Here is a 24,432-nt window from a genome sequence, read left to right as displayed (position 1 = left end):
GGCTATTTCATGGAAAATTTTTTGGCTGTTCATTGCAAAGCACTGTTTGAATGAAGTGTTAATGTCTCAGTTGTAATTTAAGATTTCTAGAACTATTTTTGCAGAATCACAGAAAGGTTTGGGTTGGAAGGGACTTTAAAGATCATCCAATCCCACTCCCTGCCACGGGCAGGGACAGCTTCCACTATCCCAGATTGCTCCAAGCCCCTTCCAACATTGCTTTGAACACTTCCAGGGATGGGGCATCCCCAGCTTCTCTGGGCAACCTGTGCCAGGGCATCCTCACCCTCACAGGGAAGAATTTCCTCCTAAGTAAAGAATTTTAAGTGAAGTATTTAAGTTTTGAGTAAAAGCAAAATGTATCCAATTAAAATGCTGGACTGACTCCCCCCCTCTAAAATTTGGATTGAGCTTTTTGGGGCACAAAAAAGATAATCTGGAATTTTATCTTCTACTTAGCCTGGAGATATCCATGGTTTTCCAGTCTGGCCATCTAAAATAAAAATGCAGGTAATTATTCCCACGGACTGGTCTCAAACCTGCTCTTTGTTTTCAGCAAGGAATGGGTCTCCCTGCTGGGTGGCTGTGGACAACCTTTGAATCGATGTCTAGAAGATCCTGCTTCAAACTGATGGAGCAGCAACCAGTGGTGCTCCAGACGGAGGTACCACAGCTTTGATTTTCTGGTCCACATATTGGTAACATTGAAGGGCATTTTCAGGATGTACCCCGGAATCATCAACATTGATTTCCACCAGCCTTTCTCTACAGGCATTATAGGTCATTTAGGAAAGGGAATGTGGCTCTGAGCCACTTGTACAAGGAGAGGAACCAGAACTCAAGGGGATGAATCATCTCATTGCAGACAGCTGAGACATGGAGGCTCCTTTCTGGGAAATCTGTGGTGGGAGCAGTGACTTGTACTCATGTTTCTTAAGGCTGGCCCTGTATGTGGATGACTTTTTTTTTAAAACAAAGTTCAGCAAAAATCAGACATATTTCTATTTATTTTTCCTCCCTAACCTGATATATTTTTTAAGTGACTGGACCCACTTTTCACTCAGTGGTTGAATAACACAAAACAGAAAAGAGTGAGATTTTTTTTTTTTGCTTTTTTTCACGTACATTTTTGTCCAAATATGCCATAAGTGCTCCCACCTTTACTTCCTCCCACCCCCTCCATTTGCAAAGTGGAGCAAATGCTGACGGAGCTGTGTGTGGATACAAAAACCTGCTTGGAAACCTTCCACACCTGTAATCCTTGAACACTCCAGGCTGGAGCTGGAGATACAGAACACAGTGAGAGACCAGAGGGAGAAATCAATACAGACAGAGTTTTATAATTAAAAAATTGTGCATTTCAACAAACAGCTGGCAGTTATAACCATCCCCCATCCCCCTCAATGCAGAAAATACATGTCTGGAACTCAGATATCTGATATTTCTAATGCCACGTGTAATGACCTCCTCTGACTGTGCTTGTATTAACTCCTGCATTGGGCCACCAGACAAGAGCCCAAAGGCAGGTCCACCCTGTATCAACTCTAGTCGACCCTATTCGACCCTAGAGAGAACCAATCCCCCTCTTCCAAGGCATTATTTTCACTAAAAAACCATCATTACTATATTTTGACTGAAAATGCCTCTGAAAATCAACATGTGGGACATGAATGGATTTATTTTTATTAAAAAAGTAAACAAAGAAGAATTTTGATGAGGTGGTTTGTTTTCGTTTTTTCCAAGATGTCCATGGGGAAATAAGGCTATTTCTTTACTAGTAAACTAAATGGCACTGTGGCTGGTTGTCTTGTCCAGAGGCCAAGAACCCAAATAAACCTTCACTGCCTGGGCAGCATGAGGTTCGACACCCAGGCATGATGCTGATGGACTGATTGGTGCAGACAAAGCTCCAGTGCCTAAAATTCCTCCTTCCTTAGCAGAAAGAAAAGATACTCAATGAGCTTTGAAGCAGATGGAGAGGTATCACTGAGGGGTTGTGTATTATCGGGGATAAAGGACTGGATTCAGCTCCAGAGCCCCCAGCCCCACATGGATATGAACCCCTTCATGGTGTTAATTTATCCCTCCCATGGAGACCCGTGGAGGCACATGAATTATTTGTCTTCTCTGCATTGCCCTGAATTCCCTGTGGAACCCCAAGCCTTGAAGCCTCGTTGCATCTTCCCAGGCACGTTGGAGCCTCATCGGATTCTGGTTCACGCCACATTTCGGAACAAAGGCATGAGCCCACCCCTCAGCCTCCTGAGAGAGGTGTCCTGTGGGCTCACATGCACACATACAACAACTTACACACACACACACACAGCTTACAGACAGCCAGGTACAGGCACATCAACACAGCTTCCAGCTCAGCTGGGATTACACCTCCTGCTCCTCCCCAGGCCTCAGGCTGCTGCTGGGTGGGCACAGTCAGGTTTGCTCAGCCAAGAGCTCCCTGCCCAGGGAGCAGAGCTGGGCTGGAGTGATGAACAGAATGGTTTGGGTTGGAAGGGACCATAAAGATCATCTGGTTCCAACACCTGCCGTGGGCAGGGACACCATGAGAGGGTTGAGAGATTGTACCGGTCTGACAGGAGCGGTGCCAGCTCCTAAAGGCACCCACACTTGGTCTAAACACACTGTCTTGGGTGCCAGGTGTCCCAAGATTGCCACGGTAAGACCTCTTGAGTCCCTGCCCTTGCTGGGCAGCACCACAGGTCTCTTCCCTCTGTTCCACATACAGGCAGGTGTGCAGCTGTGTGCACTGAAAGGCAAGAAAATACAGCTTCCATCTTACACCCTGCTAAGCAGGGAGGGAACCCCATGGGTTTGCTGCAGGCCCTAAGCTCATAGCAGCAATATTTCTCCCCTCAATTTTATAGTCACATTTTGAGTTCATTACCCAAAAAAAAAGGCCCTTTTCTCCTCTTGAAGTTCCTTCCTCTGATGGCTGTGTGTTGCTACGGAGGATCCAGGATTTGCTGGTGCTGCTGTTGGGAGAATTTCAGGCTGGGGTGATTTCTCTGATAGGAGATGTCTTGGGTGCATCCCTTTGCCTTGCTGCTTGTGGGGACAGCCACACAGTGTCTTGTGGATGCTGCTGACAACAGGATCAGAAACCTGTTCTACTCTGGGTATGACTTCTAGGGCACACAGGAGACTTCTGGACAGCTGGAGTCTATATAAATGTGTCCATGATCAGTCCATAATCTATACCACAGCAAAACTGAGTCCAAAATACCCTGGACTCAATGGAGCAAGTCAACAGACACACTTTCACCACTTCTTGGGGCTGCACACTGTTTAACCCACAGACCTTCTCCTGATGGGAGGGCTCCTCTCCACTGGAAATCAGCTTCCCACCTGAAATAGCCCCATGGACCCTGTGCTTGGGCCAGCAGAGGCTGAGGGTTGATACCCAAGAAGACATCCATGGAGGACATTGGCTGAAGAGACAGATCCAGCCTGGGAGGAGGTACAGGGGAAGAGAAAAGGGATTTGGTTTTGTGGCTGATCTTTGACCCCTCCTTTGATTTTTGAGTAACACCAACCCCACTGAGCTGTGTCTTAGTTACTGTGTGGGGAAGAGAAGGAGAAGGGACTTTGCCAAGGAGCAGGCTAAGTGCATGTGTTGGGCTCAGATGCTCTCCAGGCTTCCTCTATGCAGGTCCTGTCTCCTCAATGAGCGGCTCAGTGCCCAGGTCTGCTGCTCTACCCTGCCTCCAAGACCAGCTGTGGATTCCCTGTTCGCCCCTGTTCCTTCTGCTCCTCTTTGGCCTTTTTTTTCCCAGAAAGAGCCCTGTCCCTTCTCTTTCTTCCTCATCTTCTCCCCCTCCACTTCAACACAGCGAGAACCGGCGGGAGTTGATGTTCATCTTGGTGACCCCAATGAGCTTGAGGGGCGTGGAGAGGCTGAAGGAGTTGACGAGGGGGAAGTCACAGAAGAGGTCAGCGAGCTCGTCCCGCTCCTCCAGCTCAAAGGTGGCATCGTTGAGCATCCGCTGGTGCAGGTGACACGTCTGCTCGATCTTCAGCTTGTTGATGTCTCCACGGAGCCTCATGAGCTGCCTGGCCAGCTGCTGGTCCTGCAGGCGCATCTCTGCCTGGAACACAAGAGGGAGGGTGGGGAGGGAAGAGAGGGTTGGAAAGGGAACAGCAAATCTGCTCATTGTGCTGCTGTCCCTGTCAGAGGCTGCATGGAATCACTGGAAATGGGACTTGTCTAGATGCTGGAGCTGGAAGGGAGATGAGTATCTTCCAAGCCAGCGATGCATCCCAGTGAAAACCCCAAATTTTTGACAATCGAGGAAGTGTCTGCCTGCTCAGGTTTTCAGGGGCACCAGGAATATAAGATAATAAGCTCTTAGAGTGTCCAAAGGAGGGCAACAAAGATGGTGAAGGGCCTTGAGGGGAAGCCGTGTGAGGAGCAGCTCAGGGCACATGGTGTGTTCACCTGGAGAAGACTGAGGGGAGACCTCACTGCAATTACAACTTCCTAGGGAGAGGAAGAGGAGGGGCAGGCACTGAGCTCTGCTCTGTGTGACCAGGGAATGGACTCCAGGGAATGGCCTGAAGTTGGGTCAGGGGAGGGTTAGCTTGGATATTAGGAAAAAGTCCTTCCCCCAAAAAGCGGTTGGGCACTGACCAGGCTCCCCAGGGCAGTGGTCATGGCACCAAGGCTGCCCGAGCAAAAGAAGTGTTTGAATGATACACTGGGGTACATGATGTGACTCTTGGGGATGGTCCTGTGCAGGGCTAAGGATTGGACTGGATGATCCTTGTGGGTCCCTTCCAATCAGCACATTCTGTGGCTCTGTGAAACTGGAATTAAAGCCATGCCAAGGCTGTTGGCTTGGTTATCCCTCAGCTCAGGCTTCAGAGCCTCCATCTCAACATCAAACAAAGCCCAAATTAATAAGGCAGCAGCCACAGTGAGAGGGAGCAATTAGAGGTGAAAAGGACCAATTAAAAGAATACCAAAGAACTGATCCCCAAATACTCAGCCTGAGTTTCTGGCCTGCATAAATCAGAGCTGGTTCACCACAGTCAGGAACGGGGGTCACCACACCCCCCATGGCTTATCTTATCTTGGACATCTGAAGTGTCTCTCAGGAAAGGACCCCCATGGTTTCCCACAGGAGAGAGAACAACTACCCCCGGGCTAATAATATGAGTGTTTTGGAGACATTTTTCTCCCCTGATACCTAACTCTGCAAGGTGGAAGATTCAGAAGTGATGAAAGAGGTTTTTTATTAAAAAAAAAAAAACAACCACAAAACAACAAACAAAACAAACAAAACCCAAACCAACTTATAATTAAGCAGAAGATTTGTTGCCACAGGATGCTGTGGGTGGTGAAGGAAGGAGGTGAACACTTGGTGCAAGCATCAGCCTTTGTCTGGGGAGCAGAAGCAGGCAGAGCTGGAACAGAGATAATGCGAAGACAATCCCCACTTCTCACCCTGCTTCCCTCCTCACAGAAAAGCAACAAACCACAAAAGTTGCAAAGAAAAGAAGGTGCTGGGAGAGAAACTGAATAGCTCTTAGCAAACCTTGTGGCTTAAATCTGTGTGACTCCTGGGAACGAGGAGGAAACAAAACTGGAAAAACAGCCCTATATTTGCCCCAGTGCAACGTTCTGCCTCTTTCCCTGGTGTTGCCTCCACCACAGGATACAAACTGGCACTGGAAGGATCTCCTTGGCAACAAGACCCTTGATTTTGTTTTGTTTGGGGTTTTTTACCTCCCAGTAGCTCCCTGGGTAAATCCTTTCCTCACTGATTTCTCAGTGCACGAGGAGATGCCATGAGCTTACTTGCAGCTGAACCGTGGAGCTGCCCTGACTCCAAATCCATCCTTTACCTCACTCTTTGGTAGGATTCATCCTCATCAGGCATTTAGGAAGAAGTTCTTCCCTGTGAAGGGGGTGAGGCATTGGCAGAGGTTGCCCACAGAAGCTGTGGCTTCCAGCTCCATCGCTGGAAGTGTTCCAGGCCAGGTTGGATGGAGCTTGGAGCAACCTGGGCTAGTGGAAGGTGTCCCTGCCCATTTTATGATTCTGTGATTCTGTGTTTCTATGATTTGGGATGCATTGCCCTTTTCTGGATTCTAACAGCATGGATGTGGCCAGAACATTCCAGTTTGCCTCCAGACCTACAAATGAGCTGTTTAATTTACGGGTACAGATGTAGCTCTAAGGGTAGGGAATAAATTATTCTGGGTCTGGTGGCTTATGCATGAAGATGGGGAAGTGAAGGGAGGAGGGAAAATTCCCCTCAAGAGATTCCACAGGTGGCCCTGATATTTCTGTGTGAGACTTTTCCATGCCTGATGCCTGGGCTACTGCAAGAAGGGTGGGAATCAAAGCAGCCACAGGGTCACTTTAGCTTGTGTCATAATGCCTCCTCCTCCAGGCGGTTGTAGAATGGTTTGGGTTGGAAAGGAGCTTAAAGATCATCTCATTCCACCCTCCTGCCATGGGTGGGGACACCTTCCACTATCCCAGGTTGCTCCAAGCCCCATCCAACCTGCCCTGGAAGACTTCCAGGGACTGGGCAGCCACAGCTTCTCTGGGCAACCTGTGCCAGGGCCTCACCACCCTCACAGGGATGAATTACTTCCCAGTACATAATGTAAATCCCTTCAAACCCAAACCATTCTATGATTCTCTATCTGACACTACAGGGACATCCTGGAGGACCTCACCTTATGCTCCCAACCAGTAACTGGACTCCAGCTCAGCTGATTGGAGTCACCTTTCTACCAATCTCTGAGTGAGTCTCTCTCTCTCTCTCAGCAAATCTCTCTGAAATTATTGGCAGGGTTGTGGCCATTCACCTTCTTCAAAAAACCCCACTATTTCCTCGCAGACCTCGTAGCCTGTGTCCCCAGCAGAGCAGTGCTACTCAGCAGGTTTTTCTCCTCCCACCTGGCTTACAATGAAAGAAAGAATAATTTTGTTGATATTTTTCCCTGTCTCACAACAAATGCTGTGACTTGAGGTTTTATCAGGAAGGCAATCGTGAGTGTTATTGAACTGACCCCGGGTCACTCTTTCTTGTTGGTTTATTAAGTTACGTAAGAAATGTCAACAAATGCTTTCATTGAATGTTTTGAAGAATGTGGAATTAAAAAAGCCACTACTGCCAAAAAAAAAAAAAAAGGGTTTAAAGGAGAATTATTGAGGCCATTGTGGAGAGGGGTGTGAGCTGGAATTGCTGTTTTCCCTTGTAAACCAGCTTTACACTTTCTGTCCAGTTCTTGCTTTCCCTGTCTCCTGAAGAAGTTGCCTTGATTTCATGTAAGCTGGAAGACAAAGCCTTCCAGAAATAAGGATCAGGAACAAACCCTAACGGTGGTTGACTAAAGACATGTGGATGTGGCACTTGGGGACATGGTTTAATGGTGGGCTTGGCAGTGATTGAGGAATGTTGGACTTGATGGTCTTAGAGGGCTTTTCCAACCTGAACAGTTCCATGACTCTATGAAAGAATAACTTGTGCTTCTTGGGAGCCTGTCTTGTCTCCCCAAGGGCTTGGAAGTTCCTTACACTGTGACAGGTTCTGTGGAGGCAGGTCCATGGGGTGACAACTGGGAAGAGGGTAGAGCACAAAAAGTGGGCTACTCTGCAGGATGTGGTTTCTCTCTTCTCACTCATCACTGGGGCTTGGCTTGAGATGCAAATATCCTGTCCTGCATTCATGGAGTTGTCCTATTAAGTCCTGCTTTGTTCAAACCCACCCAGGATATCAGCAGAATTTCATCCAGAACCCAGAAATCCTCATTCTTCTTCCCTTTCCCAGAGACTCTGCACAAACACTAAAATCATTCCATCCATCCCATGCTGAGGGCCAAACAATCGCCAGAGATTATGAATGATGCCTCTTTAAAAGGAGCAGTGTCAGGTCAGCAGAGCTCCACAAAGCTTCCTGGAAATGAATAATGGAATTACAGGGGTCACATCACGGGAAACCGTGGGTTTTTGGTTTACACAGTTCAGCCACAGGGCCAGTCACCACATGGTGACTCAACACGCCAGTTCATCCACGTGGGACAACACGACCCCACACACTCTGCACAGTGTCCTGCAGAAACCTGTGGGGAGCGTCCAGCAGAAGCCAGACATTTTGCTTCCTTCCAGTCTCATGCCAGAGGCAGGAACAGCCTTAGGTTTGTCTTGCTCATAAAAAACAGCTTCTTAACAAAATGTGCCTCTTTCTGCAGACCGAGCTCCAGCTGCTGGTGGGATGGACAGGATGCTGGTTTGAACTTCCCCAGGTGGGAGAGGGAAACAAACTCAGGTCCTTCCTGGCACAGAAACAACTGCCAGGCTGAAATGCAAAACTGGACCACAGGATGTTATGAACCCAGGAAGGGTTTTCTGTTTGGATTGAGCCTCAGAGTCTCCCAGGGCTGTTAAATATGGGGGAGGGAGAGAAAGCTTTGTATGCATCCTTGCCTGTTTTCCAGCCCAAATAGCTACGAGGAGTTGCCTTCAATTTTGCCTTACTCATATGGTTACAGAAAGGAAGACCAATAATCTTCCCATTTCCAGCGGTTCATTTTCTCCCTGCGTTGTTATGGGGGGATGTTTCAGCAGCGAGCACCTTGTGGCATTGACATGTGGAGCTCCTTGGAACCTCTTCCCAAAAGAGAAGAGCCCTCTAGATGCAGCCGCAGCCTGTGGTCCATGAAGCTCAGGGTGATGGTCTGTGGAGAAGCAGCTGCTCCCATGGGTCCAGCCCTTTTAATTTCCAAAGGATCAAAAGAAACTGAAATCTGAACTGGTCCTTTCCTGGGAGCAGCCTCTTGGATTCAAGTACAGAGACGCACAGGCCAGTTATTAGACCCTTGCCAAGTACTTCTGAGAAGTCCAGATTGCCTGTGTTTTGGTTTGAGACTTCTTCAAAGGTACTCAGATGCCACCCTGTCATGGCTAATTTCAGATGTTCACGCCCTTGTGGTGCAACCCACAGCCCCAAGTGAGGCATCCCAGCTCCTTCTGCAGTGCCTGGGAGACACACACCCTCAAAGCCCAGGAGACCTTTGCCAGCTGGCACAAGCAGAGCCGTCATGGGTCCCAAATCTCACTCTTCTTCAGTGTTGTTTACTCTGTGTTGGCTCCCTCAGAATTAATGTTCATAATACCTTTCCTGAGGGAGGTAATTAACTCTGGATTTTGTTAAATTAAGGGGTGTTAAAACGCATTCAGCGCTGGGAATTTCCCCATTGCCAGGGGAAAAACCTGGAAGTTCAGCATCTGAGAGGGACATCTCAGTGGGGTTACATGTAGGCTTACACAGGATAATTTCACATGATTTCTCACATCTCTGCTGTGCACATAAATCACAGCCACTCCACAAAACTCACTCTCTCTCCCAAATAGGGTGGCTGGGCCCAAGCTGGCCCCTTGGGGATGGTCCTGTTCCAGGATAACTCCCAAACTCTTCCCTGGTTTCAGCAATTTAACAATAGAGGTCACAGAATCATAGAAGGGTTTGGGTTGGAAGGGACTTTAAAGACCATCTCATTCCAACGTCCTGCCATGGGCAGGGACACGTTTTGCTATCCCAGGTTGCTCCAAGCCCCATTCAACCTGGCCTTGGACAATTCCAGGGTTGGGGCAGCCACAGCTTCTCTGGGCAACCTGTGCCAGGGCCTCCTCACCCTCATAGCCAAGAATTCCTTCCCAATATCCCATCTCACCCTGCCCTCCTTCAGCTTAAGGCCAGCACTGATTTAATAATAATTAGCCAAATGATTTTCCACCAAGAGCATCAGATATTCGTGTCCCTTTTTGAGTCTTTCCAGCATTCTGTCACACACACCTCAGATTTCTGTGCCAAACTGGTGAATTTGAGACAGGAAACTCATTTTCCTACTGGGACAAAGTTAGAAGTGTTCTAAGATGTTCCTGTTCACAGGTTTGTTCTTTAGCCATATTTAAGAGGGAAAGGATTTTGAGCGTTTAATTTTATAACTTGCAAAACCCGACAAATTTCAAAGAGGAAAGTACAGTCTGACCCCTCAGGTCCTCGAGTCTGTCACCATTCCCCTGCTGGTAATGGCTTTGCTCTCAGTACTGATGAAGAACAGCCACACTTGACAGGCCAAAGGCAAACACAAGGGCAAAAAAAGAGGCAGGAGGAGCTGGGGAGGGAAGTGCTGCAGCCCTGGGGCTGTTCAGCATGCTCTGAGAGCTGCAATTTGCTCCTACACCTCGACAGAGCCTCTCAGCACAACAACAAGAGCAGTTTGCATGTCTGGATAAATCAGCTTCCCCGAGAAGGATTCTCAGCAGGTCCCAGCTGACGTGGCTGGATGGGGCTCTGTGGGCATATGTCAGTCCTACAAACCTGGGCCAGGGCCTGACGTGCAGGATCAGGGCCTGGGACAGGCCACGTGAGGTGAAACACCAGGAAAAGCAGGTGGACAGTAAGACCTTGGGTTTGTCCTTTGCTTCACTTTCGAATGCCTGAACCTGGCTGAAGCCAAACCAGAGCAGACTCTGGAAAATTCCTCTTTCAGTGTTAGATGATGCCTTTTGTGTGGATCGGGAGTAATAAGAGATCGGGAACAAGGAAATGGCCTCAAGCTGTGCCAGGGGAGGTTTACATTGGGTATTAGGAAAAATTTCTTCACCAGAAGAGTTGTCCAGCCCTGGCACAGCTGCCCAGGGCAGAGGTGGAGTCCCCACCCCTGGAGGGATTTAAAAGCTGTGTGGATGTGGTACCTGGGGACATGGGTTAGTGGTGGCTTTGGCAGTGCTGGAGGAATGGTTGGATTGGATGATCTTAGAGGGCTTTTCCAACCTTAATGATTCTGTGATTCTGGTGCTTCAGATCTAACAGATAGTACAAATTTTAAAGCTGGGGACTCCTGGTCTATCAATTCAGCAGGCAACTCACCCATGTCATGGCCCTTTCTGTAGAACAATGGCCAAGGGCAAGTTTGGGTATACATATACTACTAAAATCACTTTACTGCCTCTACTGCTTTTGGCTAGGATGGAGTTAAATCCAAAACTGGGTGATCCCATACCAATTGCCTATTGGGAACAGTCCCCAGCATGTGCAGACTCCTGAAGCTCAAACTGCTTGGCAGGATGCTCCCTGGCACCTGTCAAAACCATGCTGGGGCAATACTGCTGAAATAACCCAACCTGAACACACTGTAGTTGTGCTGAGGGTTGTGGGTGATGGGACTGCACACCCTCCATCATTGCATTTCCTTCAGTAAGGCCACGGGCTGCTGCACTTCCTTCTAGGGTAGGAAGAATCTCCACATTTACCAGCGTTTGCCCTTTCATTGGATGGATGAATCCTATAGACCTTAAACTGATTTCTCGTGAAGGATTGTGTAGAGTGGGGGAGAACTCATCCTGAGGCAGAGGCAAATTTCACCTCAATTATGACCACTAGGTCATTTTTGGATCATCTTCAGAAAGATACCCCGGATACTCAACATTTGCTTGAAGCAAGGCTGCGTTGTGTGGTGCCCCCAAGACTATGTTCTCATGTGCTAAATCACACCAGAAGGATTAACTGCCCCTCAGAGTGACCTTACCCAAGGTGTGGGGTGCTGGTGACCTTCCTGGTAGCCCCAAGCAGAGGGACTGTGTGGTCTTGGCTTCTGACTTAGCGAAATATGTAAACATAGAGATAAGTATGTCACAGAATCATAGAATCATGGAATGGTTTGGGTTGAAAGGGACATTAAAGATCATCTCGTTCCACCCCCCTGCCACAGGCAGGAGCACCTTCCACTATCCCAGATTGCCCCAACGCCTGTCCAATCTGGCCTTGGACACTTCCAGGGATGGGGCAGCCACAGCTTCTCTGGTCAACCTGTGCCAGGGCCTCACCATTCTCACAGTCAATAATTTCTATCCAATATCCAATTTAACTACTCTCTTTCAGTTTGAAGCCATTCCGCCTTGCCCTGTCACTCCAGGCCTTCAGAAATAGTCTCTCTCCATCTTTCTTGTGGGCTCCCTTCCAGTACTGGAAAGCTGTATTTAGGTTGCCTCGAATTCTTCTCTTCTCCAGGCCGAACAATCCCATCTCTCCCAGGCTTTCCTCACAGCTGAGCTGCTCCATCCCTTTGATCATCTTTGTGCCTCCTCTGGACTCGTTCCAACAGCTCCATGTCCTTCCTGTGCTGTTGTTCCCCAGGGCTGGAAGCAGCTCTGCAGGTGGGATGTCACCTGAGGGGGCAGAGGGGCAGAATCCCCCCCTCCCCTGCTACCCACGCTGTGGGATGAGCCCAGGACATGGTTGGGTTCCTGCTATGAAACCTTCCTGATTATTTTACTATCACAACATGGGAATAAACGAAGAAAAATCCCGTCTGTGTTGGGATGTGTGGAAGCTTGTTCTTTTATTTGAAAATAAGCTGGATTTCACCCTTGAAATGTAATGTGAAATTCATCTTTTCATTCCAGCACCCTGGGATGTGATGGCCTGGCTGTGCTTTCACTGCTGGCTGGCAGCTCTTACCCACAACAGTGCCTCCAAAACATCTATTCCAGTGTGTGGTCAGGCAAATCCCTGCTCTCTCTTTTGGGGAAATTGTTCTAAATTACATGAGTCATGTCCAGATCCAGCAAAGACCAGTATAATTAAATGGTAAGAAAATGGAAAGTGAGGAACAATTAGGGTTTGCTTTGTCCTTTTTTCTTCTTTAATTTAAACTTTCAATTTTTGACAGATGGTGGTTTAGATACCACACCCCAGTCTAAAGGGTAGAATCAGGCTCTGAGACAATTTATACTTCCAACATGGGCAGAAGTGGAAAGAAAAACCCAAATCTTTTAAAATCAGGGCTCTGAGAAGGAAAATCTGCTCCTTACTCTTTTTAGGCATCATAAGATTTGGGATTTATATGAAGTGCACTGTGCATTTAAGGTGGTATGCAAGGGATGCAAGCACAGACTCAGATTCAGGTCTCTGGAGCTGAGGTTCTCCAGAGCACTGAGTGGTTGTAGGAGATCATCTCAAAGCTCTTCCTAACAGTCCTGGGGTCCTGAAAGCACATCACTCACCTTCTGAAAGCCACAACCCTGAGAAAACAACTCAACCACCAAACTGTGACATCCAGAACCACCTCTGTAAATAACCCCTCTAGACATCAATCCAGCTGGGAGAATGCAACAGAAAGCTGACAAATAAATATAACCTGAAGCAAAAGTTGCAGAGAAATTTTTTAAACTCCTTATTCATTGTTGTCAGGAGTTTTTCTCAAAGACTTTCAGTGCTTTTCAAAAGCAAAGTGAACATTTTCACAAGTGTTGACCACAAGTAATGGCCCAACCCCTGTTGCAAATATTCCTGCTGAGACTCCCAGGCAAAATTCCAATCAGGCAACAGAAACAAAGCCACGTGTCATGAGTCACTTCCAGTAATTTGGGCCAAATAATGAAGATATTTCATGCCGGGGAGGAGAAGGGAAGGATCACTGAGAAGTGTATTCTTGGTGTCTGGTGGTTCCTACACTTGAGAAGAGGATTGGGACTTTCTCCAGGCCTAAAAGTAGGTGCTCTGATAGGGCCCTGTCCATCTTACTGAGCTCCAGTGGCCTCCAGAAAATGATAGCATCATGGAATATCCTGAGTGGGAGGGGACCCACAGGGATCATTGAGTCCAGCTCCTGGTCCTGCACAGGACAACCCCAAAATCACATCATGTGCCTGAGAGCATTGTCCAGATGCTTCTTGAACTCTAGCAGGCTTGGTGCCTCCATGCTTCCTCCTGGGAATTACTCCTAGGCTGACTCCTGAGCTGGGTTGGGAACTACCTGAGTCAGCACTAGTTGGTCCAGGATAAGTGGGTGCCAAAGACCATGAGAGCAACGTGACATATAAAAGATGAATTCCAGCCCCCATGTCCTGGCTCTGTGAATCCTCCTAGCACAGGTTCCTGGACAAGAAAAAGTATTTTTGTCTTATCTTTTTCTGTGAAACCACTGGTTCATAAGTACCAGAAATAAACAGGGGCCAAGGCTGGGATGGGAGAATGTCCAAAATGTGCTTCTAATGAAGCAGAAGACAATGGATGATGAGCCTGGAAGAGCCGGACATAGAAAATTCAATGACTGATTGTTACCTTTTCACCCAGGGCTGAAGGCAGGTAGGAGCAAAGAGCTTCCTCATTCTTTTATATTTCTCCCTTCTTGAAAGAGTGCCCTGTCTAACAGGGAACAGGAAATCACTTACCAGTTCCTTCCTGAGCCACGTCAAAGCTTCATCGATGCTCTCAAAGCCGCCTATTCTCCCTGAGGAAAGAGTCCCCTTGTCCTGGGCAGGGCTCCCATTGAGATGCAGCTGCACCTTCCTCAAGGGGACAGTCTCCCCTGTGGTCTTTTTGGCCTCAGTTCCCTCCTCCTCCCCCTCTCCTGCTGGCTGGGGGCTCTTCCATGCCTGCTCCTCCAGCTTCGCCTTCCACTCCAAGTAGGAAGGGCGCCTGGTCTCCAGCCTCAGCTTCTCTGTCAATGCCTTGAGGGTCCTCAGGTGGTCATCAGGAGGAGGAACACCTCCAGGGCCAGCATCCTTGCTGTCCAGTGCCTCCTCTATTTGGATTTTGGGTACAGACATCCTCTCTGGGAGTCACAAGGCATATGAGTGGGCTGGGAAGGATCAGGGGCAGGGATGGGAAACGCTCAAGGTTTGACCAGGTGTCACAGGGTGCCAAACACAGCTCCTCCTCCTGCTCAAGGGCCACATCAACCTTGGATGAACACCTGGAAGAAAAACAGAGGATTGGTTTCCAGTTTGAGAAGGAAAAGGGAGTGAGGAAACAGAGGCAGCTCTTCCTGTAGCAGAGGGAGTGAGGGTTTTGGGAGAGGCACCGTGCCAAGGTGCTGCTGGAGAGTGTTACCTCACCTCAGCTATCTGACTGCTTTTGGGGCAGGAACAGACAGGCTCTGCCTTTTGGCAAAGCTCTGGTTACCTACATCTCCAGTCTTAACTCGGGGGCCATGAAAGGGTTGCCAAGGGGGCCAGGGCACATTCCCAGACCCCTCTATGTCTGTATCACACAACCCAACATCCTCTGGAGAAAGCAGTGGACGTTGAGGTGTCTGTGCACAGGATTTTGCTGATTTTCTGGCTGGCAAACCCACATCTTCCGACTTGGGCAAATCAGGTCCAGGCAAAGTAAGATAATCTGAAAGAGCGGAAGTTTAGATTAGATATGGGGAAGAAATTCTTCCCTGGGAGGGTGGTGAGGCACTGAGGCACAGGTTACCCAGAGAAGCTGTGGCTGCCCCATCCCTGGACGTGTTCCAGGCTGGGTTTTATGGGGCTTGGAGCAACCTGGGATAGTGGAAGGTGTCCCTGCCCATGGTAAGGGGATGGAATGAGGTGGTCTTTAATGTCCCTTCCAACCCAAACTACTCCAGGATTTTATGAACCCAAATGTCTCTCCTGAGAATTTTAGTCAAAAGGAGAATTGACAAAAGGGTCCAATCAGGAGCATTATCCCAGCCAGGAGTGGGAGTAAGTGGGATGCCTGTGCTCATGGAGAGTTGCACTTGTGGTTTCCATCACTGGCCATGTCTAATGTGCCTACTGGGAGTGGTCTCTTGAAAACACCCCAGTGGAAGACTAGCACAGAGGAGCCAGGAGCTTCCTCTCCACTTTTCCTCCTCATGTATGGACTCAGGGAAGCTGTGCCCAAAGCCAGTCTATCTGGAGGGACCTGGAGGGACACAGGACTTAACAACTCTGCAAGAGTTAAGCTCAGGCAGCTTCCGCCTTCGTTTGCCAGCAGGATCAGATAAGGGACTTTCTCAAGGTTGTATGCTCATCTAAAGCTGAGCTAGGAATAGATCCAGAGCTCTCCTTTACACCTCAAACACAAAACAAAATACTTTTTTGCCTGCCTGGTAAGATGCCCGGGAAAACCAGGATATAGGCAGCTTTCTAGAGTTACTCAGCCATTCTTTCCACTGCTATTGCCGCAATGACACGTGTAACTCTGAAAACCAGACCATAATTACACCTCTCCAACCTTTTCAGTTAGAAGATTCAATTTAAAAAAAAAAAACAACAAAAAAAAACCAAAACACCAACAGAGAGCAAGATTTATCCCACAATTGTGTGGAGGCACATGAGCTGAACAAGGAGTTGATAATATACACACAGACAGTCTGGGGGTGGAGAATTAGTCATGTTGTGGTCTCATTCTTGCTCCTATTTATGCTAATGAGAGTTTTACGGTGAGCAAGAGCACACACAGATACTCTGTCAGGTTGAAGCCAACATCCCTCATGCCTGGAACAGCAACGATTTTCCTTCTTCCATTGAAAAATAGATTGCAAGGAGGGGAAAACAGTGAGCTGCCCTTGTTGGAGAGGCAGGTCCTGCACCAGCTTCTCTGCAGGGCTGAGAGCATGTCGATGAATTTACCTTGCCTCCCGCTCCATCGTACCAAAATCAATAAAGGAAAACACTTAATGACTTTAAAGATCTCACTTCTGAGCTTTTTTTTCTGTCCATTGAGGTGGAGATTGCTAAGGGTGGCCAAAGCCAGCAGCCCAACAGCCTGATGAAGTTCCACACTACTGGGCTACTGGATTTGTTAATCCCCAGCAAACATAACATTTTTATAATAAAGCTGAGTTTTCTGAATGCCACAGCTGCAAAGCAAAGCCTCCACAAACTCTTTTGTCCTGTGTTTTCAGCCTGTGTGGAATCCTCAGGGCGGAAAAGGCCCTTGGTGTTGGAGCCCTGGGTACAGCTCAGTTAACATTCAGATCATTGAACCATGAAAACAGGACAGCAGCTTGGAGCATCCCCTTTGTCACCACCCTGCTGTCATCTCCCCCTCCTTTTCACCACACCTCCCAGCAACTTTGGAGGAAATTTGGGTTTTCTACTCTAAAAGCAGCATTGATTCAACTCATCCTTCACTTTCTCTCTGGTGTAACACGAAACGTCTCGTTCACTCTGTAGGGACCCCTCCTAAACAGGCAGCTCTGTTCCCCTGCCTGTCCAAACTCAGAAGTGACAGAAAGGAGCCACCTCTAATTTCCCATCAATATCTTGGACTTGGATCAAAGACCTGCTGTGGAAAAAGAGATCTGAAAGTGGTAATTGTGTGAAAAATGCCTTGCAGTGTGAGGCTGTAACACAAACCCTTTGCTGCCTGAGAGCTACCGAATTCCCAGGAATGAGCCTGCCTTTGGCTTCGATCCACATACTCCCAGTCTCCTGCCCCAGGCTCTGTTTCCCCCTGGGCTGGCCTGTGTGAGGGAATTGAAGTGATTAACCCTTGGTTTGTCTCATTATCACACTTGCCACAGAGTGTTCATGCCATACCTAATTAGGGGTAACAGGAGTTCAGCACCAAAATGGGGTGAGGGTTTGCTCCCACCTCACTAAGACTCTTTGCTCAGGGGTTCCTCCCTTCCCTTGCATGAATCCTGAAAGCACAGGACACATCAGCTCCCTGAGACAACAAAAAAATCCCTTTAATTTCTTTCTTGGGATAGATTTCCGTTGGAGAAGTCAGCTGATCTACCACAAGCTGTAATGCAAAGCGATCAACAGAAACCCACGTCCAGGACTGAGAAATAAGAGGCCTGATAAACTGGAAGTTTTATATGTCTGTACCTTCCTCATCATCCCTCAGTGCCCTGGTCAGATTTGAACACCAGGCATTCAGGAAGCAGCACTGGTTGGTGTGCCCTGGGCACGGGCACAGCCTGTGAAATTCAGGGCTGGAAATGAGGGCACAGGGTGCTTCAGAAGGTCACATGCCAGGGAGCCAAGATATCCAGGAGAAGAAAGGAAAAAAGGAAGGGAAAAACACTCCGGATGAAAACGGGAGGGGAAAAGCAGAATAAATCAAACAATCAGCCAAAGTGCGGAGAGAAAACGTTTTCTCTTCACTATTCCTGGTGGACTGCAGCTTAATGTAACACTACTTTTTATTGCAGAGGAACAGCAGTGATTACAGGAGTCTGTGTTAAAGCAATGCTGCTCATCTGGTGTCCAGGAAGACAGAAAAGCCTGAATATCAGACAAAGCCCCAGCTGAGAGAAGCCCTTTTTCCCACACAGCCCATGGATGACACTTCTGACATGGGGCAAACAGGGCAGAGGTGATGGTTCAGCCTGTTAATGACCTTCAAAAAGCACTTCAGCCCCTTCATGCCTCAGTTTCCCTCTCACTGAGTAGTCAGGTCGTGTAGCTGGGCTTCAGGAAAAAAGCTCTGAGGATTCCCAGAGATGTACAGAATTCACTTCTGGTGTCTTCAGATCTCATCTGGGTGACCATATTTGCACTCCAACTGGGACAGGGACATCCCCCCATGATCCATGGAGTTTGGGATGTAGTTCCCCTGATCATTTGCAGGCATTTGCTCTCAAGGGTTGCACACATGGGCCATGGAGACACTCCCTGATCCTACAAAGGAAACCCCCGGAGTAAATCCTACCTGTCAACCTCACCAGTGAGCTCTGCAGGTCCCAGTGGATGAAGAGGACCCTGAGCCTGAAACAGTGGGATGAAGGGATACCAAGCTGGAGCAAGAGGTGTGGGACATGCCTAGTGTGCATTCCCCAAGCAGGAAGAGCTGTATTTGCTTTCCTTGTTGGCACAGCAACAAGGCAGGGATGGAGGTCTCTGACCCCCCTGGATGTCTGCAGCAGGTTGGAAGCAGGGCAGAGAGGAGGGGATGCCATAGCAATGGAGAGGGGGTTGCCATAGCAATGGAGTAAGGGAGGACTCTGGCTGCTCAGGGTGGTGGATGGAGGCTCACGAGCATCCTCAGGGCAGGGGAGACACAGAGGTCTCAGGAATCAGGTGAGGGAAGGACAGACCCATCTCAGTCAACACTGCAGCTCCCTGGAGCTGGTGATTTCCTTTCAGGGAGGCTGCACATCAATCATTCCTTTCTCCATGCCAGAATGACCTCACTCGGGAAAGGAGCTGCTGTGCTGTGCATGAGTTTTGGTCAGCTGGGAGTTTCCTCACCCTGGGGTTTCCCCCCTGCCACAGCCCCCCAGCAGCACAGGTCCATCCTGCTGCTCTGCACAAAGGGTCCTACAAAGATGGAGAGCAAGTTGCTCCCCCAGCCATCCCACAGACTCAGAAGAGAGTTGGTATCCCTGGGATGTGTTATCCAGTGTTTGCCCACCCAATCCCTCCCTGTAGCTCCTGAAATCTGCTCCTGTAGGAAACCGATCTGGTTCCCAAATGCCTTTTTCAGCTGTCCCAAAGTGACCTTCAGATTTCCTCCCCACAAAGAATCCAGCAGCACGAAGATCTGTCTGGTTCTGAAGATGGGACATACTCCAGGGCTGAAATTGGAGCTGTCAGGATCAGATGATCCCTGCCTGCTCAGGATGGTCAGGACAGGATGGAAGGTGCTCTGCTCATGCAAGGCTGGAGGAGCCATGGCAAAGACCTCAGTGAGTGCCACTGGCCACAGTGCCCATGGAGACTTCCTGGACACATTTATGTGGGCTGTGAGCTTGTCCCTTCCTCCATGGGCAAGATGATGGCACTGGTGTGACCAAGCTGGACAACACAAGCATGGACTGTCTGGTGACTCTGCTTTCAGACCTCCTTGCTGGGCTGCCCACGCTGGCTGTGCCCCTTCACACACACAGACCTGACTTCCAGCCTAACACAGGACAAAGGCCCAGAGAGGAGACCAAGATTCTGTGCCCAGATTGATCCAGAATGCAATGATCATGGAAAGGTGATCACAGACCAGTGGGCTCAGATAAGGGTACAGCACCTACCTGATTGGGATCCTGGATACACCTGGATATTCCTGTTTGCCTACTGCCAGGAACAACCCCCCTGAAGACCTTTCAGACAGTTTGGATGTTCCTTCAGCCCTTTGGATATGGATGTGGCATTCACAGATATATGGGGAAAGAGGAAAAAAGAGGGGCTTTCCATTCATGTATGACCTGGAGCAGGATGGAGCAGAACATCCTTCTGCCCAAATGGCCTCCAGAAAGGCCCCTAAATACTGCAAGGAAGGGAGAAGGGGAGAGCAGGAAAGGCTGCAGAAAACCCATCAGCCTTACAAGAGGAGTGAAAGAAGAGCTCAGAGATGGCTGCCCCATCCCTGGAACTGTCCAAAGCCAGGTTGGACAGGGCTTGGAGCAACCTGGGCTAGTGGAAGGTGTCCCTGCCCATGGCAGGGGGTTGGAACAAGGTGAGCTCTAAAATCCCTTCCAATCCAAACCATTCTGTGATTCTCCAAGATTAGAGGGGACCAGTTTGCACTCCCTGCCCTAAGGCACTTCTCCTTGGCTTATTTCCAGCATCACTAGTAGAGTCAGAACCTGTTTCAATAAACACATCTGTACCTTCCTGCCTGACTACATCCCATCCCTCCTGTGTCCCCTGCACAAAATCCAGCAGGCTCCTTGCGAGGAAGCAGCCCTGAGATTCCTGCCTGCTGCAGATGGACCCCTACAGCTCCATTTTCAGACCAGCTCAACCCCCCTCGATCAGCAGGAGCTCTGTGGAAATCCTGCATGAAGAAATATTTGGCATTCCAGCAAACCAGTCTTCCAGCGAGTGGGAAGTATTTGCAAACTGGGAAGCTGGACGGGGTCAGTGCTCTCAACCCATCATCCCAAACCATGTATGATTCTTCTTAGGAGGAATGGAATTAAGCAGAACATCAAAGGCAAGTTTACAGGCTTTTGGTGAAGTCACCACGTCCACCCTCGTCATCTTCTGGTGAAATCTGTTGAGGCAAAGGGAGCCACGGATTATGGGCAAAGATTTCTTCTTCATCCACTGCCCCAGGCTCCTTGCAGGTTTGGGGATTTAATCCTGGAGGTGGCATGCCTAACCTATTCCCAGAGATGCCCCCAAAGGACTTGTGGCTTGGTACAGCCAGTTATTCCCTTATTTTCCCTTCTGCCACCCCAAGCACAGCCGCATTTCAGGGAGGAGAGGAGGGGACCTCTGTGCCCGTGAGACCAGGGTAATGAAAAGGGCTGGGATTCCTTGGGAACGAGCCAGGGCAGGCTGAGAAATGCTCTCTTCCCAGGAGACCAGCACAGGGAGTTATTTTTTCCCTAAATGCAGCGTGGAAGGGTGTGTTTTCAGTGAAAAAAAAAAATCCCACCAACCTTTTTTTGGCTTTGCTGAGCTTCATCTGCCCATCATTGAGTTCATCCCCTACACAGGCAAGCCCCAGGGCCAGTTCCCATCCGAGATCCCCAGGCTCCAAGTTAACGGGATCAGGGGAGTGAGGTCAGCCCCCCGGCGACCCCCTAATCCCCTTTACATGCCCCCTGTCCCATCCAATTACCCGCCTTGGCAGCTTCCCAAGCCATGATCAGACAATCTCTGTCCTTAGACCTGTCTTCTCCCAATGCTGAGTTGGACATTTAATAGCATTTAAGATGAACTGGTTGCAAACAGACCCCCCTCCCCTCTCCGCAGAATCCGAGGCTGCTTATTTTTATTTTTGGGGGGTTTTTTTGTTGTGTTTGTTGTTTATTTTTTTTTTCTCCTGCAGTGTCTCTCCTACATTCTGCAAACACCTAATGGCTACGGGGCTGTTGCAAGCCCAGAGCCCAGGAGAAGCTGGATTCCTCCCGTTCTCCTTTATTTTTGTGTTGTATATGCTCCCATGAAGGATGGGAGGGATCTGTAATGGGCATTTGAAAGCAGAGGAGACCTGAGATGCAAATAACAGCAACAGCTCCCGTATGCTGAAATGATGGCTGGCACAGAGGAAACCCACAGCAGCCAGAACAGGCTTGCTCCCGCTGGAAAGTGGGGAATTCCTGGGATACAGGGGATGAGCAGACAAAGCCAAAGGAATCAGCTGGACACAGGTCCTGGCTGGAAGCAAGGAACTTGCTTTTCATCCATTTCACCCCCCTCCACTGAGGACCCTGATGCAGGAAAGCTCCGAAGGGTGCAGCAGTATGGAATAACACAGGGAGCATCACAGGAAAACAGGGAGAGGTGTCCGTAGGGAGGGAGAGGTGACAGCCTGCACAGACCACGGAGGGTCCAGGTTGTAGGATGGGGATGGTGTGGGTGCCTGGGTGAACACGGCACCAAGGAATTTTGGCTGGGCTTGCACAAACGCTCATGCAGGGAGGGGTGTGGGCTGCTGCTATTATTTTAGCAATTAGCCCCGAGCTGTTAGAAAGGGCTCTGAAGAAGTTCTGGCTGGTTTGTTGTCTTTTTTTTCTCCCCCTCGGTGTAAACCTGAGCTGCAAGGGCCAGACCTGAGCAGGTGGAAACCTGCTCTGCTCAGCACACAGTGCCTGCTTCAAAAATCCAAGGTAGCTACGCCCTGCGAGGCCACCGCGCTCATCCCACCATGTCTGCACTGCACAACCCTCCGAGCCTTCCCAGGGCTCCTGCAAATCCCAGGGAGGGGGCAGAGGGAGCAACAGGTGATCGTCCTGAAACCTGGCCAGGCTCTTCCCTCTTACACCTCATCCAGTGTAGAAAAATCCTCCTGGAGGGGCTGAGTAGCCCCACACCACTCCCAGCTGAGAGCAAAATCCACAAATCTCCTCGGAAAAAAGGACTGAATCCCAGCCTGTCCCAGTCAATGGGGAGCAGCCGTGCTGACCATCTCCAGGGAATCTCGGCAGGCAGGAGATGGTGGCTGGGGGGGACACACTTCAAGCCCCCAGCCCCACCACATCACTGCCAGCATGACAGACCCCAGCTCTGAACTTCACGGTGGGGTCTCCATAGCCCCCCCGGGACCTGCTCCCTGCTGCTGCCCCTTTCTATGGGGCTCAAAAAGCCAGGGCATCTCCTCCAGCCTCGGGCATCTCTCCCACAGCCCCCGTCCCGAGGGCAGGGGGTGTCCCCGGGCTGGCTGTGTCCCCCCACCACGGCCAAGCCAACACGAGCAACAAACTTACCGGGGCCGGGCTCAGAGGGAGAATCGCACGGACATCTTGGCTCCCTCCTTCCACCTCGGGGCTCCAACTTGGGGTTTGCAGAGCGGTGTCACTAGTGCCTTCAGGAGTCTGTCTCATCCTCCTCTCTGTCTCGCTTCAGAAATCCGTGTGTGCTGTGGTTGGTGGTTTGTTTTTTTTTTTTTTTTTTTTTTTTTTAAAAATTTAAGGGACTTTTTTTTTTTTCAGCGGTTGCGTCAGGCCTGTTGCCTGGAGACAGGCGAGCTATTCCAGTTTGAGCTTTTCAGTCCAGATTTCCTCTCTCTCTCTCTCTCTTTCATTCATACCACCGAGCCCTGAACCTACCTCCCACCAAGCAATAACCCTGGAGAGACCTGAAAGGGAGGAGCTGCACAGCCTGGGTCCTAAACATCCTCCGGTACCCAGGCGAGGGAGGAGGAGCAGCGATACCTTGGGCGTGTGTAACAGGGATGAAGTGGTCCAGCGGAAAGCAGGGATCCTCAAGGCTTGCAGGAGATGCCCGGAGAGCTATTGCACTCCCAAAGGAGTCTGTGGCTCTTCCTGACACCAACCAGGCTGGTGTCCCCACGCTGTTCCTATTTCACACCACGGATATCAGCCTTTCAAGGAGCTTGGGGTCCTCTGGCACTCAGGATAACGTTTTCCAGATGCCACACCTTGCCTGGGGTCAGTGCGTGTGTGGATGAGAGTTTTGCAAGGACACATCAGCATCTCTGGGAAGCCCTGGGGTGGTACCTCGGGGCACTGTGGTTATTACCAACTCGCTGGCACCATCCATCCCTGGGCAGAAACCAGCTTGGAAAACAGCTTTTTCTGAATTTTGTACTGGGAAAGTGCCTGTTGCTTCCACGGCTGCCCCAGTGGGACCGGAAACCATTTTAGGTGCTTTAAAGGAGGGACTGATAGAGGCAGTGCCCTGGCTACTGGCTGAGCTGGGGCCAGAAGCAAAGGCAGGCAACAGAGGGGGTTTCCTTCCTTCACTAGAAGCTGAAATTTAACCCTTCAAAGCCTGGGGACAGCTCTCAAAATCAGCCCACACGTCCATCCCCACATTCAGCTACTGCACATCTGGTGGCTCAGAGCCACTGGTGGTGTTTACAAACCTGATGGTGCAAAGCACTAAGTGTTGGTCATCGACCCCCATCCATCCAGGCCCCTTCCCACATTTCCACACTCAGCTTTTGTGAGAGAAAACCCTTTCACAGCCTTTTTGTTGTTGTTTTTCCACCCTTCCCTTCCCGTGCTTTAACCATCCCTCCTCCCCCCATGGGCAACAGCCCTTTCCTGAGCTCTGAATGGAAAGGTTGGGGTTTCCCACCTCCCTTCAAATGCCAACCATGCTGAGGATACCCCAAATCCCCCCAGTAATATAGAGGCTGTGCTTTTACAGCACCAAGCACATGAGAGCGGGTGCCCTGGGCGCAGCAATGCAGATTTGAAGCGTGAAGAGCAGCACTTTCACATTTCTGATGAAAATGCAATTTTAAAACACTTTTCTTTATTTTTTTTTGCTTTGCCAGCACCCTTTTTTGTCAGATT

At 49.5% G+C, this 24,432-nt stretch overlaps 1 protein-coding gene across 1 annotated transcript; it reads right to left on the bottom strand.

The window, feature by feature from the left end:
- Nucleotides 1-1,320: 1,320 nt before the first annotated feature.
- FAM167A (family with sequence similarity 167 member A) lies at nucleotides 1,321-23,262 on the bottom strand. The gene is made up of 3 exons (XM_032684220.1): nucleotides 22,876-23,262; nucleotides 14,213-14,736; nucleotides 1,321-4,103 (listed from the first exon to the last, which is right to left on the bottom strand). The coding sequence occupies exons 2-3, from the start codon at nucleotides 14,588-14,590 to the stop codon at nucleotides 3,840-3,842; spliced, it is 642 nt and encodes a 213-aa protein (XP_032540111.1). The 5' UTR covers nucleotides 14,591-14,736; nucleotides 22,876-23,262; the 3' UTR covers nucleotides 1,321-3,839.
- Between the last annotated feature and the right edge of the window lie 1,170 nt (nucleotides 23,263-24,432).

This window comes from Chiroxiphia lanceolata, chromosome 3 (assembly GCF_009829145.1).
Source record: "Chiroxiphia lanceolata isolate bChiLan1 chromosome 3, bChiLan1.pri, whole genome shotgun sequence".
NCBI lineage: Eukaryota > Metazoa > Chordata > Aves > Passeriformes > Pipridae > Chiroxiphia > Chiroxiphia lanceolata.
Note: the sequence above shows the minus strand (reverse complement) of the source record. Positions and strands in the feature narration are given on the sequence as shown.

Coding starts and splice junctions, on each gene's coding strand:
- FAM167A (XM_032684220.1), bottom strand. CDS start 14,590: ATGTCTGTACCCAAAATCCAAATAGAGGAGGCACTGGACAGCAAGGAT. Junction 4,104..14,212: donor CGTGGCTCAGGAAGGAACTG/GTAAGTGATTTC, acceptor CTTGTGTTCCAG/GCAGAGATGCGCCTGCAGGA.